This window comes from Lampris incognitus, chromosome 15, assembly GCF_029633865.1.
Source record: "Lampris incognitus isolate fLamInc1 chromosome 15, fLamInc1.hap2, whole genome shotgun sequence".
Classification (NCBI taxonomy): domain Eukaryota; kingdom Metazoa; phylum Chordata; class Actinopteri; order Lampriformes; family Lampridae; genus Lampris; species Lampris incognitus.
In genome coordinates, this window is record NC_079225.1 from 7,776,486 (window position 1) to 7,798,503 (window position 22,018).

The 22,018-nt window shown below is 47.5% G+C and overlaps 1 protein-coding gene across 1 annotated transcript in view; it reads right to left on the minus strand.

Annotated features, from left to right (window-relative positions):
* Positions 1-370: 370 nt before the first annotated feature.
* Positions 371-22,018, minus strand: part of LOC130124777 (dihydropyrimidinase-related protein 5-like) — a 107,417-nt gene continuing 85,769 nt past the window's right edge. The window contains exons 9-13 of the mRNA XM_056294126.1: positions 14,662-14,803; positions 6,302-6,444; positions 5,646-5,853; positions 1,247-1,424; positions 371-456 (exon numbers count right to left, since the gene is read on the minus strand). Of these exons, the coding sequence (XP_056150101.1) occupies positions 371-456; positions 1,247-1,424; positions 5,646-5,853; positions 6,302-6,444; positions 14,662-14,803 (757 nt within the window). The remainder of the gene's footprint in view (positions 457-1,246; positions 1,425-5,645; positions 5,854-6,301; positions 6,445-14,661; positions 14,804-22,018) is intronic.

Genomic DNA, 22,018 nt, shown 5'->3' on the forward strand with positions numbered 1-22,018 from the left:
CAGTACGTGATCCTTTATGGGACACTCACGTGGTGGTAGACAATGAGAAGAATTTACACTTATGTTTGTATGAGGAGCTAGAATTTGGCCAGACATTGTATTTCATAGGTAGCCCATAGCTCTTATCCAGTTAATTGGGTAAATCTCTCCAATCAGATACTAATCAGAAACATGTCTTCGCTTTGGCAAATAACTGCCCACCCACTGGATGCTCGATACTTTAGACTATCCACCCATCGCAGAAAAGCGCTTCAATTTGTTTCTCCTTATTCTCTAACCCTGTGATTGAAAATCAGTGCAGTTTTCTTGGTTGCTCAGAAATATACAAAACGGCAAGGCTTCAACTGTGGATGTTCCAGTTTCTTCACAGTTACCAGATACCACTGGAGCGACCACCAGGGGGGGCCAAGATACGGGCGGAGGACCTCTTGGGGATGTGATCGTCCACTTGTGAGCCTGACAGAAATAAATAAATGTGAATAGATAATATTTAAATGCGGTCTGGGAGTCTAAGACTCGGACATATCATGTTCGCTGCACCGATGCTGTGCAATACAAATGAAAGATACATGCATCCTTCTGTTAGGTCTTCTGCTGTACTGCATATAAACCAGGTCAACACACATCCCTCAGTCTAGCTTCACACCTTTCTTTAGCCATCCATCTATCAGCCAAGCCCCTTATTCTAATCGGAGTCACGGGATGCTGGAGCCTATCCCAGCAGTCATCGGGCGGCAGGCAGGGAGACACCCTGGACAGGCCGCCAGTCCAGCACAGAGCCAACACATTCACACCTAGGGACAATTTAGTACGGCCGATTCACCTGACCTACATGTCTTTGGACTGTGGGAGGAAACCGGAGCCCCCGGAGGAAACCCACGCAGACACGGGGAGAACATGCAAAATCCAGACAGAGGACAACCTGGGATGACCCCCAAGGTTGGACTACACCGAGGTTCAAACCCAGGACCTTCTTGCTGGGAGGCAACCACGCTAACCACTGCGCCACCGTGCCGCCCACCTTTCTTCATCTACAGTAAACACAATTCATGCATTCAATAACTTCCTCTGCTGCTCCATCCCAGAAGCATATATTTACTGTCATCTTTCTGTTCCTGCTTTCTGTAAGATCCCACTATCTTTTATTTTAGGCCTCCTTTTGATTTTATTTTGTTTGATGCAGTTGACTTGGTAATACTTTTGGGAAGATGTTTAGTATTGTGTTGTTACTGTTACAATAGCCAACCTGAGAGGCTGAAGGAGGACTCATGGAGGTCTCGCACCCCCGTGTGCATCCGCACTGGGGGCTTTGTAGGTGTTTCTCCATCTATTGGGCCCAGCCCTAGCTCCTTCTTCATCGAGTTGGCCACCTTGGCCACATCTCCAGAGTACGGGTCCCTCTCAACCCCTTTCAAAATCTGACTCTAAACAGATTGGGAAAAGTGAGAATTAAGGTGTTCATATTTATACATTTATGTCTACTGTAGGTATATATATATATATATATATATATATATATATATATATATATATATATATTTGTATTTCTTTATAGTTATTCAACTCTGTATCGCTCCATCTACCCCTCTACAAATACACACAAGCACAAACACATTGTGATTTTTGACTTCTTTGTAGGACTTTTTTTTTGTGGATTTTCCCCCCTTTTCTACCCAATTGTACTTGGCCAGTTACCCCACTCTTCCGAGCCGTCCTTGTCGCTGCTGCACCCCCTCTGCCCATCCGGGAGCGGGGGGAGATCTGCAGACTACCACATGTCTCCTCCGATACATGTGGAGCCACCAGCCGCTTCGTTTCACCTGACAGTGAGGAGTTTCACCAGGGGGACGTAGCACACGCTATTCCCCCTCCTCCCCAAACAGGCGGCCTGACCAACCAGAGGAGGCGCTAGTGCAGCGACCAGGACACATACCCATGTCCGGCTTCCCACCCGCAGACACGGCCAATTGTGTCTAGGGACGTCTGACCAAGCCGGAGATAACACGGGGATTCGAACCGGCGATCCCTGTGTTGGTAGGCAACGGAATAGACCGCCACGCTACACGGACACCCCGTTGTGGGACATTGTATCAGAAACATTACTGCCCGTGTTGATGATATTGATGCACTGAGGATTCATCCCCGGTATCAGTGGAACTAGACAGTTATCGGTGGAACTAGATAGGTATTGGTGGAACGAGATGTCAGTGGAACTACATAGTTGTCAGTGGAACTAGATAGTTGTCAGTGGAACTAGATAGTTGTCAGTGGAACTAGAAAGTTATCGGTGGAACTAGATAGGTATCAGTGGAACTAGATAGTTATCATTGGAGCTAGATAGTTATCAGTGGAACTAGATAGCTTTCAGTGGAACTAGATAGTTTTCAGTGGAACTAGATAGTTATCAGTGGAACTAGACAGTTATCAGAGGAACTAGATAGTTATTGGTGGAACTAGATAGTTATCCGTGGAACCAGACAGTTGTCAGTGGAACTAGATACGTATGAGTGGAACTAGATAGGTATCAGTGGAACTAGATAGTTGTCAGTGGAACTAGATAGGTATCAGTGGAACTAGATAGTTGTCAGTGGGACTAGATAGGTATCAGTGGAACTAGACAGGTATCAGTGGAACTAGATAGGTATCAGTGGAACTAGATAGTTGTCAGTGGAACTAGATAGGTATCAGTGGAACTAGATAGTTGTCAGTGGGACTAGATAGGTATCAGTGGAACTAGATAGTTGTCAGTGGGACTAGATAGGTATCAGTGGAACTAGACAGGTATCAGTGGAACTAGATAGTTGTCAGTGGAACTAGATAGGTATTAGTGGAACTAGATAGTTGTCAGTGGAACTAGATAGGTATCAGTGGAACTAGATAGTTGTCAGTGGAACTAGATAGTTGTCAGTGGAACTAGATAGTTGTCAGTGGAACTAGATAGGTATTAGTGGAACTAGATAGTTGTCAGTGGAACTAGATAGGTATCAGTGGAACTAGATAGGTATCAGTGGAACTAGATAGTTGTCAGTGGAACTAGATAGGTATCAGTGGAACTAGATAGTTGTCAGTGGAACTAGATAGTTGTCAGTGGAACTAGATAGTTGTCAGTGGAACTAGATAGGTATTAGTGGAACTAGATAGTTGTCAGTGGAACTAGATAGGTATCAGTGGAACTAGATAGGTATCAGTGGAACTAGATAGTTGTCAGTGGAACTAGATAGTTGTCAGTGGAACTAGATAGTTGTCAGTAGAACTAGATAGGTATTAGTGGAACTAGATAGTTGTCAGTGGAACTAGATAGTTGTCAGTGGAACTAGATAGGTATTAGTGGAACTAGATAGTTGTCAGTGGGACTAGACAGGTATCAGTGGAACTAGATAGGTATCAGTGGAACTAGATAGGTATCAGTGGAACTAGATAGGTATCAGTGGAACTAGATAGTTGTCAGTGGGACTAGATAGGTATCAGTGGAACTAGATAGTTGTCAGTGGGACTAGATAGGTATCAGTGGAACTAGATAGGTATCAGTGGAACTAGATAGGTATTAGTGGAACTAGACAGTTGTCAGTGGAACTAGATAGGTATCAGTGGAACTAGATAGGTATCAGTGGAACTAGATAGTTGTCAGTGGAACTAGATAGGTTTCAGTGGAACTAGATAGTTGTCAGTGGAACTAGATAGGTATCAGTGGAACTAGATAGTTGTCAGTGGGACTAGATAGGTATCAGTGGAACTAGATAGGTATCAGTAGAACTAGATAGTTGTCAGTGGGACTAGATAGGTATCAGTGGAACTAGATAGTTGTCAGTGGAACTAGATAGGTATCGGTGGAACTAGATAGGTATCAGTGGAACTAGACAGGTATCAGTGGAACTAGATAGGTATCAGTGGAACTAGACAGGTATCAGTGGAACTAGATAGTTGTCAGTGGAACTAGATAGGTATCAGTGGAACTAGATAGTTGTCAGTGGAACTAGATAGTTGTCAGTGGAACTAGATAGGTATTAGTGGAACTAGATAGTTGTCAGCGGGACTAGATAGGTATCAGTGGAACTAGATAGTTGTCAGTGGGACTAGATAGGTATCAGTGGAACTAGATAGGTATCAGTGGAACTAGATAGGTATCAGTGGCACTAGATAGTTGTCAGTGGAACTAGATAGGTTTCAGTGGAACTAGATAGTTGTCAGTGGAACTAGATAGTTGTCAGTGGAACTAGATAGGTATCAGTGGAACTAGATAGGTATCAGTGGAACTAGATAGTTGTCAGTGGAACTAGATAGGTTTCAGTGGAACTAGATAGTTGTCAGTGGAACTAGATAGGTATCAGTGGAACTAGATAGTTGTCAGTGGGACTAGATAGGTATCAGTGGAACTAGATAGGTATCAGTAGAACTAGATAGTTGTCAGTGGGACTAGATAGGTATCAGTGGAACTAGATAGTTGTCAGTGGAACTAGATAGGTATCGGTGGAAAGTAGATAGGTATCAGTGGAACTAGACAGGTATCAGGGGAACTAGATAGGTATCAGTGGAACTAGACAGGTATCAGTGGAACTAGATAGTTGTCAGTGGAACTAGATAGGTATCAGTGGAACTAGATAGTTGTCAGTGGAACTAGATAGGTTTCAGTGGAACTAGATAGGTATCAGTGGAACTAGATAGGTATCAGTGGAACTAGATAGTTGTCAGTGGAACTAGATAGTTGTCAGTGGAACTAGATAGGTATCAGTGGAACTAGATAGTTGTCAGTGGGACTAGATAGGTATCAGTGGAACTAGATAGGTATTAGTGGAACTAGATAGTTGTCAGTGGGACTAGATAGGTATCAGTGGAACTAGATAGGTATCAGTGGAACTAGACAGGTATCAGTGGAACTAGACAGTTGTCAGTGGAACTAGATAGTTGTCAGTGGAACTAGATAGGTATCAGTGGAACTAGATAGTTATCATTGGAACTAGATAGGTATCAGTGGAACTAGAAAGGTATCAGTGGAACTAGATAGGTATCAGTGGAACTAGATAGTTGTCAGTGGAACTAGATAGGTATCAGTGGAACTAGATAGGTATCAGTGGAACTAGATAGTTGTCAGTGGAACTAGATAGGTATCAGTGGAACTAGATAGTTGTCAGTGGGACTAGATAGGTATCAGTGGAACTAGATAGGTATCAGTGGAACTAGATAGTTGTCAGTGGAACTAGACAGTTATCAGAGGAACTAGATAGGTATCAGTGGAACTAGATAGGTATCATTGGAACTAGATAGGTATTAGTGTAACTAGATAGGTATCAGTGGAACTAGGTAGTTGTCAGTGGAACTAGACAGTTATCAGTGGAACTAGATAGGTATCAGTGGAACTAGATAGGTATCAGTGGAACTAGATAGTTGTCAGTGGAACTAGACAGTTATCAGAGGAACTAGATAGGTATCAGTGGAACTAGATAGGTATCAGTGGAACTAGATAGGTATTAGTGTAACTAGATAGGTATCAGTGGAACTAGGTAGTTTTCAGTGGAACTAGACAGTTATCAGTGGAACTAGATAGGTATCAGAGGAACTAAATAGTTGTCAGTGGGACTAGACAGGTATCAGTGGAACAAGATAGGTATCAGTGGAACGAGATAGTTACATGATGTGAGTGCACACACCTTTTCTCTCTGCACCATCTTCTTGTACAAGTAGTCAGGGAAGGTGCGCAGGGGGTAGAACTTTCCGGAGCCCTCAGCACACATGAACGCTCCATTCTCACACACCAGACGACCCCGGCTGATGGTCACAAGGGGAACGCCATGGCAGCGCATACCCTCATACAGGTTGAAGTCGCCACCCTGCACCTGAGTGCTGAGAGAGATCGTCCTGGAGGAAGAAAAAAGGCGTGATCTTTGTTGTGTCTTTTTTTTACCCGTATGTGTGTTTATATATGTGTATGTATTTGGGTGTGCATGTGCCTGTTTGCGCATGGTTGTCTACACGTGTGTGTGTGTGCGTGCATGTGTTTGAAGTGTTTATGCATTCGCATAAATGTAATCCCACACAGAAAATTTGAGACTGAAGCCAGGACCTTCATGACCATGCCACTGCCCAGGCTATGTCACTGAATGTTACATCATGCCACCAGTCATCCTTAGACACTTAGTGCGTATGCTCCAATCACTTCTCCATCACTTTGTGTAATTGTCATAAGCAAAAGTAAATTCAGATTAGAGCCTCTGCTGTCAGACTCGATATCTTTGCGTGTCTGCACTGACTGCAGTACCTGCATTTGAAAAACTCGTAATAAAGAATCCACAATATCTTTATGTACCTGGTTGCATCAGGGTCCCAAACCACCACATCAGCATCGGCCCCAGGGATGATGCGACCCTTTCGAGGGTACAGGTTGTAAATCTTAGCTGCGTTAGAGCTTGTCACTGCTACAAAACGATTCTCATCCATCTTTCCCGCCACCTGGAAGGGAAGGTTTTCCAAAGCAATAGCCAACAGATTAGTTCTGTCACATGAATTTATATATTTGCTTCCCTCTCGTAGCCCCCCTTCCCATCCACCCCTGTTATATTATCTGTTGTCTTGTTTCACCCCGTTTATTGTAAAGCAACTTTGAGTATTAGAAAAGCGCTATATAAGTTTAATTCATTATATATATATACTTGGCACCAAAAGTAAGGAAATATGTGTTTGGTAGATTATTTCTTTGTTGTAACGATGCTTCTTGGCAATAAGTCTCACACCGTTGGAAAGCCTGTTTATCTCCCTTTTAAATGTGTAAGGAAAATGCATTTGTGGGATGAAGCCTCTTGGATGAGAGGCGAAACGTCTTCACGGATATATACCAAGTCCAGTTGCACTTGATTCAATTCCTTTGGATAACCATGACCTGGATGAATGAGAACATTCACAGACATGTTGCGGAACAATTTGGGTCTGACACCCTTAAAATGGTGAGGGAATATGAAAGGATGGCTCGGAAGATTGCAGACTACAGAAACCACTTGCAATTTAATCTGAGATGCAGACAACACAGGCTCATACCCACTAGCTTGCGCCTGTGTACCACAATGAAAGGACACAGAGCAGACAGAATCATAGAGAAGGCACAGAATCAACTCCTGAATGAAAGAGTGAGACAGGTCCATTTCGCTATTGAAGGGCTGAAGGAGAAATCTGACCAACTACTCCAGCAAATAACATCTCACTTGCCTGGTGCAGTCTTGGAGAGGTTCATTGATTTCACCAAGAAAGCCCAACTATCTCAACACCACAAAACCAAAGAAAGTCAGACAAGGAAGTTTCAAAACTTACAGCGACGAAACAACAACACTAGCCAAGCAGGTATACTTACCTGGAGACAAAAGACAGAACATCCCACACAAAACGGAACGCAGGACAGATGGATCAAGAATCTGTCGGGCAAGGTACTTACCCAATCAGAGAAGGAGGTCTTAGCCAAAGGACTGAACTTCGCCATGACACCCAACTACCTATAGTTGACCTCATCACATCCACAGAATCAGCCATAAGGAAAAACAAGCTAACGGAAACCGAGGCGGAACAGCTTAGGTTAAAGGTATCAGCAGCTCTGTCCAATGTGAAACTCCCTCCTTCCAACCTAACCATGGAGGAAAGGAAAGCCGTGAAGCCCTGAGCAAGGATGAAAACATCACTATCCTTCCAGCAGATAAGGGGAGATGCACGGTTATCCTCAACACAACAGACTACCACGCCAAGATCACGTCATTACTCAGCGACACCGACACCTATGATGAACCTCTGAGACGCGATCCTACTAGTGGTTACAAGAGGAGAATAATAGAGTACCTACAGAAACTACAGAAAGGAGGAACCATTGATCGGATACAATACCACCGTCTCTACCCACAAGATAACATTCCATGCATATATGGACTCCCTAAGATCCATAAAGATGGAACCCCCCTCAGGCCCATTGTCAGCAGCATAAACTCGGTCACGTACAACATTGCCAAACATATAGCCAACATCTTGACCCCTTTAGTGGGCGAAACACCTCACCATATCCAAAACTCCATTGACTTCATGGACAAGGTCCAAGGCGTAAAACTGGAACCGGATGAAACCATGGTATCCTACGACGTGACCTCGTTATTCACCTGCATCCCAACCATGGAGGCTTTGGAAACTGTGAGGCAACGTTTGCTACGGGACGACACCCTCCACAATATGACCAACCTCAGCCCAGACCAGATTTGCCAACAACTGGACCTTTGCCTGAACACTACATATTTCCAATTCAGGGGCCAGTTTTACAGACATAAACACGGCTGTGCAATGGGCTCACCGGTATCTCCCATTGTGGCCACCTTATATATGGAAGAGGTAGAACACAGGGCCCTGAACTCTTTCAGAGGAACACCTCCGAGGCACTGGTTCAGATATGTGGATGACACATGGGTCAAAATCCAAACACAAGAGGTGCAAGCGTTTACCAAACACATCAACTCAGTGGACAAGAACATTAAGTGCACAAGGGAAGACATAAAGAACAACAGTTTTCCCTTCTTGGACTGTGACGTCCACATTGGGGGAGACAGGAGCCTCCACATTGGGGTTTACAGGAAACCTACACACACAGACCAATATCTACTTTTCGACTCACACCACCCTCTGGAACACAAACTGAGCATCATCAGAACTCTGCAACACAGAGCTGACAATGTGCCCAGCAGCACTCAGGCCCAACGAGAAGAACACAAACACCTGAGGGGAGCTTTAAAAACCTGCGGCTACCCCAGTTGGACCTTTGTGAAAACTGCAACACGTTCCAGAAAGACCAACCGGATGAGCGAGGAGGAGAAGAGGAATAACATAGTCATCCCGTATGTTTCTGGGGTCTCCGAGAAACTCAGGAGAATTTTCAACAAACACCGCATCCTGGTATACTTCAAACCCAGCAACACACTCCCACAAAGACTGGTTCATCCCAAAGACCGTGTACCACACACCCAGAAAAGCAGTCTGGTGTATGCTGTACAATGCAATGAGGATTGAACTGACTTATACATAGGAGAAACCAAACAACCACTACACAAACGGATGGCCCAACACAGAAGGCCAAACTCCTCAGGACAAGACCCAGCAGTCTATCTACACCTAAAGGAGAAGACACACTCCTTCGAGGACAGCAACGTACACATTTTGGACAGAGACGATAGATGGTTTGAAAGAGGGGTGAAGGAAGCCATCTATGCGAAACTGGAAAAACCATCCCTCAACAGAGGAGGAGGTCTGCGACACCACCTATCTCCCACTTACAATGCCGTCCTTTCATCTCTACCCAGGAGACTTGAGAAGCCTAGCCTCCAAGAGCAACAGTCGGTCACTAACGGCTCCAACGACTCTCATGACCACTGAATAATGAAGTCGAAACTAACACCCCCAACGACCGTCGCTGCTTAACATCGGATCACAAAGAGCCACGCATATCAATACTTCTGATAACGACGGGCGTTGCTTAACATCGGAACACAAAGAGCCATGGACATCAATAGCTCTGATAACGACTCCAAAGAGGATAAATATCTGAGTCTCATCAGCAGCCAGTCAGACTAGCTTGGTCTAGTCAGGAAGGCACGAACTGAGGAAGCCTGGATGAGAGGCGAAACGTCTTCACGGATATATACCAAGTCCAGTTGCACTCCATTCAATTCCTTTGGATAACCATGACCTGGATGAATGAGAACATTTACAGACATCTGCCAATGCCAAACATCTTATTTTGCTGTTGCTATTGACTCTTGTTTTGAGCTGCTGGTACCCTATGTGCTGACAATCAGGTGCCTGATATAAGATTTACTGTCAAGAAGCATTGTTACAACAAAGAAATAATCTACCAAACACACATTTCCTTACTTTTTGTGCTAAGTTTATATGTGTGTGTGTGCGTGTGTGTGTGTCTGTGGTTTGTTTGAATGAAGGTTAGAATTGGGGGTTAGGGGGCATCCTGGTGGCGTGGCGGTTTATTCCATCACCTACCAACACGGGGATCGCCAGTTTGAATCCCTGTGTTACCTCCGGCTTGGTCGGGCGTCCTTACAGACACAATTGGCCGTGTCTGCGGGTGGGAAGCCGGATGTGGGTATGTGTCCTGGTCGCTGCACTAGCGCCTCGTCTGGTCAGTCGGGGCGCCTGTTCGGGGGGAGGGGGAACGGGGGGGAATAGCGTGATCCTCCCATGTGCTATGTCCCCCTGGCGAAACTCCTCACTGTCAGGTGAAAAGAAGCGGTTGGCAACTCCACATGTATTGGAGGAGGCACGTGGTAGTCTGCAGCCCTCCCCGGATTGGCAGAGGGGGTGGAGCAGCGCCCGGGACGGCTCGGAAGAGTGGGGTAACTGGCCAAGTACAACAGGGGAGAAAAAGGAGGAAAAGAAGAAGAAAAAAAAAGAATTGGGGGTTAGGTTAACCTTAAAGCAGTGATCACCAAAGTGAGCTTCTCCATGGACTTTCACCTTGTCCTGGTGGAGAAGCTTGTGTGGTCCTGAGATTCCAAGAGCAATGCCATCTGGAGCTATGCTTCTGGTAGGGTTACCCATGGCGGTAAGGTCAAGGGGTAGGTCTCTGACAAAGAGCAATCCAACCAAGACCTCAGCGGTAGAACAGACGGAACAAAGTAGAAAGAGCCCTGCAGTAGCTGCACTCAAGACTGAGCAGACCTCTGTAGGATCCACTCTGCTCACCCCACACCTGGAGAAGGGGCTCGACAAGGTGCACTAAAAATAGCCTGCCTCAAACCTCCTGACTGGATTACCGCGTCGAGGCATTACCACATGCGGTCAGAAACATAGAAATATAAACTTTGGAGCCTGGAACGTACGCACACTGATGGATAGTCTAACCAGTAACAGACCGGAGAGGAGAACTGCGATCATTGCTAGAGAACTGAAGAGATGCCGGATTGACATAGCTGCCCTTTCTGAAACCCAACGTGCAGATGAAGGACAGCTGAAGGAGGAGAAGGGTGGCTACACCTTCTTCTGGAAAGGAACAGCTGCTGATGAAACCAGGATCCATGGCATTGGATTTACCATCAGGAACCAGATCATCAGCTGCCTGTCTGAACATCCTGTCGGGATCAGTGAGTGTGATGAGACATCTGGTGCTTGCCAACAACCAGATGGCAACAGTTGTGAGTGCCTATGCCCCTACTTAAGACTCTGAAGAGGAATTAAAAGAGACCTTCTACACCTGCGTAGATGAGACACTGTCAAGAATCCCCAAGGAGGATAAGATTATTCTCCTAGGAGACAACAATGCCAGAGTCGGCAGGGATCAACACCTCTGGAAGGGCACTATAGGAATTGAAGGCATCGGGAACATCAACTCCAATGGAGTTCTGCTTCTTAGCAAATGTGCGCAGTACAACCTCACCATCAGTAAAAGACTGTTTCACCAGGAAAAACAAATTTAAGGCATCTTGGAGACACCCCCACTCCAAACAGTGGCATCTCCTTGACTATGTCATTGTACGAACCAGGGACCGACGTGACGTGAACATCACAAGAGCCATGATCGATGCAAATGACTCCTGGATGATCATTGCTTCATCCACTCCACGACCTCCATCAAACTCAAGACGAAAAGGAGGGTTAAAAAGATGCAGATCCGGCCAACACTGAACCTTGAAAGCCTGAATGAAACTGCCACCCAGCAGTGACTTCAGGCCTCTCTTAGGGAAACCTTCCAACAGGAATATCCTGATGACATTGAGAACCACTAAAGCCTGCTCAAATCTACCATCCTCTACTTTTGCAAAACCACCATTAGGTACGAGTCCATTCTCATCAAACCAGGACTGGTTTGATGAGAATGACACAGAGATAGAACAGATCATCTTCAAGAAAAGGAAAGCCTTTCATGCCTGGCAAAATGATGTAACCCGCAAGGCTAAAAGAGTAGTTCCCTCCAGAGCCAAGGCAGACATCCAGAGAAGGTTGAGGGAGCTTAGGAGCTCTTGGTGGACAGAAAAGGCTCTGGAAATCCAGTGACTGGCAGACTCGGGTGACACCAGAAGCGGAATTTGGAAGGTGGAATGTGGAAACTATAGGGGCATCTCACTCCTGTCAACAACAGGCAAAGTCCTTACTCATGTCCTTGCAAACTGACTGCTACCACTGGCTCAGGAAGTATTCCCAGAATCTCCGTGTGGCTTAAGGCCTTTGACTCAGTAGACTGCCAGGCTCTGTGAAGCATGCTATCAAAATATGGCTGCCTTGACAAATCCATCAGAATATTTAGGCTTCTACATGATGGCATGTTAGTCGAAGTGCTCAGCAACAGCAGCTCTGAGTCAGAGCCCTTCACTGTGTAAACAGGTATCAAACAGGGATGCCTCATCACACCAACCCTGTTTGCCATCTTTATTGCTGCCACATGCCACTTCATTGGCAAAGAGCTGCCACGAGGGATCACACTCCTTTACAGAACTGACGGCAGGCTCTTCAGGCTCTTCAACCTTAATAGGTTCAAGGCCACGAGCAAAGTCTGCTTCAGTATGCAGATGACAACACCATTGCAGAACACTCCGCAGAAGACCTCTGGGACATTCTGAATGCATTTGCCAAGGCATAGAGAGCCCTGGGTCTAGCGTTAAACATCAAGGGCACCCAGGTCCTATATCAACCTCCATCCAACCAGCCCTCTACCCGGGTCCACCATAAAAGTGGACAACAAAATTCTGGAAAACGTTGCTCACTTCCTCTACCTTGGCAGCCTTCTCTCCTCAAAAGCTGACATCGACTCTGAGGTCAACAATCGCCTGAGTTGTGCCAGTGGTGCTTACGCCAGACTCAGGAAAAGAGTTGAAGACTGAGACCTAAAGGCCCAAACAAAACTCCTGGTCTACAGAGCTGTTGTTCTCCCCACCCTGCTGTATGGAGCAGAGTCATGGACCACCTACACCAGGCACCTGAGAGCCCTGGAACAATACCACTGAAGATCTTTTAAAAAAGATCCTGATTATCAGCTGGAAGGACAGACACACCAACATCAGCGTTCTGGAAGAAGTTAACATGACTAGCATCACCACCACAATAATGCAGCACCAACTCTAATGGACAAGGCCATGTCATCCGCATGTCCAACACGTCTTCCCAAACAGATCCTGTACTCCCAGCTGAAGGAAATTCAGCGAATTCAAATTCAACATCACATCGAGCAACTGGATAGGCACTCCTGGAAGAAATCCATATAAGAAGGAGCTGCATGTCATGAAACGGAACTCTGTGCTGCAAGAGAAAAAGTGACAGCACCGCAAGGAGAGAGAGAGAAAAGGGCTCAACCACCACCACCACTACTTTCACCTGTTCACACTGCACCAAAGTATGTGGATCGTGGATCGGCCTCTACAGCCATCTGAAGTGAAGACCCACAAGTAGACAACCCCACGGGGAGGACAATCATACTCACTTTGAGTGACCGCTGATGATGATGATCACCAAAGCATGAGATACACCCACAGGGGGGCACAAGAGATGAGGCACAATGGTAAGAAAAAATACACTGAAGACTGAAAATCTATTAAAAGAATGTTGTGTGCAGAGAACATCACTTGTGCATCTGCAAAACATTCCTTTGATGTGCTATGCTCAGTCACTAGGGTAACCTGGAATCAGCTATTTTTCCAAAGTTGTTGATCAGAATCCCATCGTTGTCATTCAGTTCATTTATTTTATTTTTCATTTGCTGTTCACATATGCAGTTTTGCAAATGTATTTCTGTATTGTGCTAATGAGATATAGTATGTTCATCCATCCATCCATTATCCAAGCCGCTTATCCCAAGTGGGGTCGCAGGATGATGCAGCCTATCCCAACAGTCACTGGGCGGTAGGTGGGGAGACACCCTTGACAGGCCGCCAGTCCATCGCAAGGCCAAGACACTCACCCCTAGGGACAATTTAGTATGGCCAGTTCACCTGACCTACATGGCTTTGGACTGTGGGAGGAAACCAGAGCACCTGCAGGAAACCCACCGCAGACACAGGGAGACTATGCAAACTCCACACAGAGGACGGCCTGGGATGACCCCCCAAGGGTGGACAACCCTGGGGTTCGAACCCAGGACCTTCTTGCTGTGAGGCGACCGCGCTAACCACTGCGCCACCATGCCACCCGATAGAGGTTCAATTTCAGGTTTATGAGTGCCAAGTTGAAACATATCACTCAAACGGAATTAAATTGTATTTATATGCCACATGTCATTTATTAAAACATACTAGAAATTTGTCTTGGGGGGATTGTTGTAGAGAAACAAGAACATAAAGTATTTTATATCCAGAAAAACAGAAATAAGACCATCTGACTTTAAAGAAGAAATTATATGGACATATATAAAATACGTGCCTAATGTTCAGCTAAGCAAGGGATAATGTGAGAGGGAGTTCCTACTCATACATGTAGGCCAGAAGCAAGTTCTTCCATTGTTAAAGGCAGGTGGTGGTGGTGGGGGGATCGCCTAAAAGTTGGGGAATCGCTAATTTAGACCAAGTGGTTAGACTTTCGTGGCTAAGGTTGGGATTATTGATAGGGGATGAATATAAAACAATGCAATTATCCTTACAATTGTATTTAGCATCAGTAGTAGAACCAGTTTTCTATGTAGGTGTAGTGTTATATGTGTATATGTATACCCACCACTCCCCGCTCCCAGATGACACTCATTCTGTCCTGCACCCCTGCCACTCCATGGGGGATTTTAGTGAAGTCCTCCTTGCCCAGGGCTCTCTGTTTGGTGCTGAAAGGACGGTGCTCCGAAGCCACAACGCTCAGCGTGTCACTGGAAACAGGGCATTAATATGTCCTTTTAGGTGCTGGATGGTCTATCCAGAATGCTCTATACTGCCCCTGTCTTTACCAAAACCACATGGACGATGGTAATTTGTACACAGACTAAATCGTTTTCTGTTAACACCACCTAAGGACATCGTGTCAAATGACTTGACCATTGGTACTCCCTGGATTTGCACATTGAGGAGTGAAATTTCCCTTTAATTTAATGTTTTATCTACACGTTCGGAGTAAGTGTACAGGTCAGTGTATTAACGTGTGTGGTTATATCTGTGTGTGTGTATGTATTTCATTGCTGTTGCAGGAAAACTGCTGCAACCATGGATAAACCATTTTACTGCAACCATGTAACTGCTTTGTCTCAGTTAAACTGAGCATTTAAATTAATTTTTTGGATTTTTTTAATGTTTTTTATTTTGAGATACTTTATTGATCCCCGTAGGGGAATTCTACTCTGCATTTAACCCATCATAGCTTTATAGCTAGGAGCAGTGGGCAGCGACCATGCAGCGCCCGGGGACCAACTCCAGTTCGTCTTGCCATGCCTCCGTCAGGGGCACAGACAGGAGTATTAACCCTAACATGCATGTCTTTTTGATGGTGGGGGTACCGGAGCACCCGTAGAAAAGACACAACAGACACGGGCAGAACATGCAAAGTCATCCCAGGTCATCTTCTCCACACAGAAGACGACCTGGGATGACCCCCAAGGTTAGACAACCATGGAGTTCGAACCCAGGACCTTCTTGCTCTGAGGCAAAAGTGCTAACTACTGGGCCACCATCCAACAATTTATATAGATCATATATATATATATAATTATTTAGGTGCCCAGGTAAAACATGCTATCATAATGTTACATTAACTTTAATGAGAGTGAGGATTCTTTCCTCACAAGTTCAAGTTCACTTTTTTGTCAAAAACATATATGTACCATGTACCTTCAAATGCAGTGAAATGCATGTGCCCTGGCTCTCTCAGCCCTTAAATCTAGATCTAAGGAAATAATAGATCATAACAAAAACAATAAATAAGAAATCCCACAAAAAGATTAATCCCTGAAAATTATGTAAGGCAGCTACTGTTCATTATTCTGACGGCCTGGGGGTAAAAACTGTGTGTGAGGCGGCTGGTGGGAGCTCTGATGCTCTGTAAGTGTTGTCCTGAGGGAAGGAGGAGAACAGCCCACGTGCTTGGTGGCTGGTGTCCTCCATCATACTTAGGGCCTTCCTTCTGCAACGGGTGGTGTACATGCCCTGAAGCTGTGGCAGTGCTGTTCTTGTGATTTTTCTAAGCTGTTTTTACTATCCTCAGTTGTTTGTGGTGCTGTTCAGTCAGGTTGCCATACCACACCAGTATGCTTCCAGTAAGGATGGTCTCTATGGAAGTCTGGTAGAAACTGACCAGGATTTTTGCAGACATTCTGTATTATTTCCAACATCTCAGAAAGTATAGTCTCCGTTGTGCTTTATTAATGATACAACTGGTGTCAAGAGATCAGGAGAGAGAGTCTGAGATTTTAATGCCTACAAATATGAAGTTCTTCACAATTTCAACTAGGACACTGTTGATGTAAACTGGTGTCTGAACTGTTCTGGACTACCTAAAATCAACAATTATCTCGTTTTTTTTCTCAACATCAAGGGAGAGGTGGTTATCTGGACATCATATGGATAGATCCCTCACCTCCTTCCTATGGGCATCTTCATTGTTGTCATTTATTAGTCCAGTTAATTTGGTGCCATCTATGAATGTCACTCTGCTGTTATGATATTTGGTAATACAGTCATGAGTGACAGACTGTAGAGTAAGGGACTAAGACAACAACCCTGAAGTGCTCCTGTGTGGAGAACTACGGTAGATGAGTAGCTGGTACCTGTGTGGAGAGGTATGGTAGATGAGTAGCTGGTACCTGTGTGGAGAACTATGGTAGATGAGTAGCTGGTACCTGTGTGGAGAACTATGGTAGATGAGTAGCTGGTACCTGTGTGGAGAACTATGGTAGATGAGTGGCTGGTACCTGTGTGGAGAGGTATGGTAGATGAGTAGCTGGTACCTGTGTGGAGAACTATGGTAGATGAGTAGCTGGTACCTGTGTGGAGAACTATGGTAGATGAGTAGCTGGTACCTGTGTGAAGAGGTATGGTAGATGAGTAGCTGGTACCTGTGTGAAGAGGTATGGTAGATGAGTGGCTGGTACCTGTGTGGAGAACTATGGTACATGAGCAGCTGGTACCTGTGTGGAGAACTAAGGTAGATGAGTGGCTGGTACCTGTGTGGAGAACTATGGTAGATGAGTAGCTGGTACCTGTGTGGAGAACTATGGTAGATGAGTAGCTAGTACCTGTGTGAAGAGGTATGGTAGATGAGTAGCTGGTACCTGTGTGAAGAGGTATGGTAGATGAGTGGCTGGTACCTGTGTGGAGAACTATGGTACATGAGCAGCTGGTACCTGTGTGGAGAACTAAGGTAGATGAGTGGCTGGTACCTGTGTGGAGAACTATGGTAGATGAGTAGCTGGTACCTGTGTGGAGAACTATGGTAGATGAGTAGCTGGTACCTGTGTGGAGAACTATGGTAGATGAGTAGCTGGTACCTGTGTGAAGAGGTATGGTAGATGAGTGGCTGGTACCTGTGTGGAGAACTATGGTACATGAGCAGCTGGTACCTGTGTGGAGAACTAAGGTAGATGAGTGGCTGGTACCTGTGTGGAGAACTATGGTAGATGAGTAGCTGGTACCTGTGTGGAGAACTATGGTAGATGAGTAGCTGGTACCTGTGTGAAGAGGTATGGTAGATGAGTGGCTGGTACCTGTGTGGAGAACTATGGTACATGAGCAGCTGGTACCTGTGTGGAGAACTAAGGTAGATGAGTGGCTGGTACCTGTGTGGAGAACTATGGTAGATGAGTAGCTGGTACCTGTGTGGAGAACTATGGTAGATGAGTAGCTGGTACCTGTGTGAAGAGGTATGGTAGATGAGTAGCTGGTACCTGTGTGAAGAGGTATGGTAGATGAGTGGCTGGTACCTGTGTGGAGAACTATGGTACATGAGCAGCTGGTACCTGTGTGGAGAACTAAGGTAGATGAGTGGCTGGTACCTGTGTGGAGAACTATGGTAGATGAGTAGCTGGTACCTGTGTGGAGAACTATGGTAGATGAGTAGCTGGTACCTGTGTGGAGAACTATGGTAGATGGGTAGCTGGTACCTGTGTGAAGAGGTATGGTAGATGAGTAGCTGGTACCTGTGTGGAGAGGTATGGTAGATGAGTAGCTGGTACCTGTGTGGAGAGGTATGGTAGATGAGTAGCTGGTACCTGTGTGGAGAACTATGGTAGATGAGTGGCTGGTACCTGTGTGGAGAACTATGGTAGATGAGTAGCTGGTACCTGTGTGGAGAGGTATGGTAGATGAGTAGCTGGTACCTGTGTGGGGAACTATGGTAGATGAGTGGCTGGTACCTGTGTGGAGAGGTATGGTAGATGAGTGGCTGGTACCTGTGTGGAGAACTATGGTAGATGAGTAGCTGGTACCTGTGTGGAGAACTATGGTAGATGAGTAGCTGGTACCTGTGTGGAGAACTATGGTAGATGAGTAGCTGGTACCTGTGTGGAGAGGTATGGTAGATGAGTAGCTGGTACCTGTGTGGATAACTATGTTAGATGAGTAGCTGGTACCTGTGTGGAGAACTATGGTAGATGAGTAGCTGCTACCTGTGTGAAGAGGTATGGTAGACGAGTAGCTGGTACCTGTGTGGAGAGGTATGGTAGATGAGTAGCTGGCACCTGTGTGGAGAACTATGGTAGATGAGTAGCTGGTACCTGTGTGAAGAGGTATGGTAGATGACTAGCTGGTACCTGTGTGGAGAACTATGGTAGATGACTAGCTGGTACCTGTGTGGAGAACTATGGTAGATGTGTAGCTGGTACCTGTCTGGAAAACTATGGTAGATGACTAGCTGGTACCTGTGTGAAGAGGTATGGTAGATGAGTAGTTGGTACCTGTGTGGAGATTTATGGTAGATGAGTAGCTGGTACCTGTGTGAAGAGGTATGGTAGATGAGTAGCTGGTACCTGTGTGGAGAACTATGGTAGATGACTAGCTGGTACCTGCTCTCACTGTCTGAGGTCTGCCTGTCAGAAAGTCATATAACAACATACAGATAGAATTACAAAGACCAGGTGACATGATCGCTGGCCAGAGGGTCAGTAGCCAAGGGGTGTGGCATCTCCCTGTCGGCCAGTGTGAGTGGCACCTGCCCTTGGCCTGTGATTAGGTGCACCTGTGCTGGGGACTATTTGACCGCGTGCTTTGCAGACAGACGCCGTTGAGTCTTGGAAAAGCTTAGCATCGGTCTGCGGATGCCCGTGTCTCCTGAACCCTCGTCTGCCTCCTCTGTGTGAGCGGGTGTTTAGTATTTTATGTTAATTCGTGTTTGCATTTCTGCCTGCCCTGTTTGGCAGTGGTTTTTGGTTATTGTATGTTTTCCGGAGTCCAGTAAAGCGCCTTAGTATTTAACAACTGCCTCTGCCTCGTCTCTGCAATTGGGTCCAAACACACGACGTTACAGCAAGACTCGACCAGACATGGACCCAGCAGAGTTAGAGCAGTTACGCGTCGCCATTACCGCCCAGGGTGCAGCTCTGGGCGAAGAGCACACCGAGCTGCAGCCGCTGAAGGCGGGCATCCGCTCCATCTCCAGCCTGGTTGGAGAGATCCGCCCCATGCTTCAGAGGCAGGCAGCAGATCACTCCCAGCTGCAGCAGGTCCAGGCTCAACAGTGGCAGTTGGTGGCCGCCATCACTAGCTTCACCCCCCCCCCCAACAGCAACAGCCTGCCCAGGCGGCACCACAGCGCCAGCAACACCGAACCCGACCGTCTCTACTGACCAGCCTTCCACTCTATCCAGACTCTCAGAACCGAACCTGCCCCCCCCCCCCCAGAGAGGTATTCTGGGAACCACGAGACCTGCCGCCAGTTCCTGGTCCAATGTGAGCTAGCCATTGGGGCTCAGCCCTCCAAGTTTGTAAACAAGATGGCTAAGGTCTAGTTTATTATACAGCTCCTGTTGGGCCCTCCCCTGGCATGGGCCACTGCTTTGTGGGAGCAGCATGCGCCCGCCTGCCAGTCCTACCGAACCTTCGTGGAGGAGCTGCGCCGAGTTTTCGACCACCCTGTGACGGGACAGGAGGCAGCCAAGTGACTATACGCCCTGCGACAGGCAGGGGAGACAGTAGCGGACTACACCATCAAGTTCCGCACGCTGGCAGTAGAGAGCGGATGGAACACTGCCTCCCTCCTCACCGTTTATCAGCATGGACTGTCGGAGGACATTAAGGATGAGCTGGCCGCCAGGGAGCAGCAGGACGACCTGGAGGAGCTCATTAAACTCGCCATCCGAGTGGACAATCGCATCCGGGAGCGGCGGAGGGAGAAGAGCGTTCGGGGCGCCCATGGATCCCAGCTCGGTACCTACGCCACTCAGCCCACTGGCCGCTTTCCGGCACCTGCAGCCCCCCCCCCCGCTGGGAGCAGAGGAGCCCATGCAGATCGGCAGGGCCAGTCTGTCAAGGGCGGAGCGTGTCCGCTGGCGGAGGGAGGGCTGCTGTTTGTACTGCGGAGAGGCTGGCCACTTCGTCGCCCACTGTCCCAAGGCTCCAGCAAAAGACGAGACCCGTCAGTAGCTGGGGAGATTCTGACGGGTCGAGTCTCCATACTTCCTTCTCCCCAGCCCCCCGTGTTGTTGTCCGCCACCGTTTCCTGGGGCTCTCAGACACATCAGCTCAGCGCCTTTGTTGACTCCGGCGCCGCCGGGAACCTGCTAGACATTGCCCTGGCCCAGGAGTGGGGCATCCCCACCCGACACTTGGAGGAGGACATTAACGTGACAGCCCTCGATGGCCGGTCCGGGAAGGTTCGGCTTTGCACCATCCCCATCACATTGGTCCTGGTGGGGAGTCACCGCGAGGAGATCTCCCTGCACCTCGTCGACTCACCCGCCTATCCTCTGGTGCTGGGGTATCCTTGGCTGGCCCTACACAACCCGCAGCTGGATTGGACCGCAGGTCGGCTGGAGGGGTGGGGGCCCCTCTGCCAGTTTTCCTGCCTCAAGGAACCTCGGGAGACACCCCAGCATGTAGTGGAAACCAAGCCCGCTGACCTAGCCAATGTTCCCCCTGAGTATGCTGACCTACGGGAGGTGTTCAGCAAAAAGCGGGCAACCGTCCTTCCTCCGCACCGCTCCTACGACTGTGCTATTGAGCTCCGTGCCGGCACCAGCCCTCCCCGGGGACACCCGTACTCCCTCTCGGCTCCAGAGACTGCTGCCATGGAGCAGTATATTAAGGAGGCCTTGGAGATGGGATTTATCCGGCCATTGACTTCCCCAGCGGCTGCTGGATTCTTCTTCGTGGGGAAGAAGGATGGCACACTTCGCCCCTGCAATAGATTACCGGCCCCTGAATGCCATTACCATCAAAAACCGGTACCCTCTCCCTCTGCTGGCCGCCGCTTTTGAACACCTTCGAGGGGCCACCATCTTCACCAAAATCAACCTGCGCAATGCCTACATGATCCGGATCCGAGAGGGGGACGAGTGGAAGACAGCATTCATCACTCCCATGGGCCACTATGAGTATCTGGTGATGCCCTTCGGCTTGGCAAACGCCCCAGCCGTATTCCAGGAGCTCATCAACAATGTCCTGCGGGACATGCTGGGCAGGTTTGTGTATGTATATCTAGACGATATTCTTGTGTTCTCCCAGACCCGGCAGGAGCACGTCCAGCATGTCCGCAGGGTCCTGAAGAGGCTCCTTGCAGCACCACCTGTTTGTCAAACCGGAGAAGTGTGAGTTCCACGCCACCACAGTCTCCTTCCTGGGCTCCATCCTTCCCCCCTCTGGCATGTCAATGGATCCAGAGAAGGTGCGAGCCGTGGCAGAGTGGCCCCAGCCCAAGTCTGTAAGGCAGGTAAACCAATTCATGGGCTTGGCCAACTTCTATCGCAGGTTTATCCGGGGCTTCAGCACCATCGCGGCCCCGATAAACGACACCACCAAGGAGAACTCCTCCCCGTTCCGCTGGACCCCCCAGGCAGACCGGGCCTTCGCCCGGCTCAAACAGTGCTTCGCATCTAGCCCCATCACCGTCCATGCGAACCTGACGCTGCCTTCGTCGTGGAGGTGGATGCATCGGAGGTGGGCAT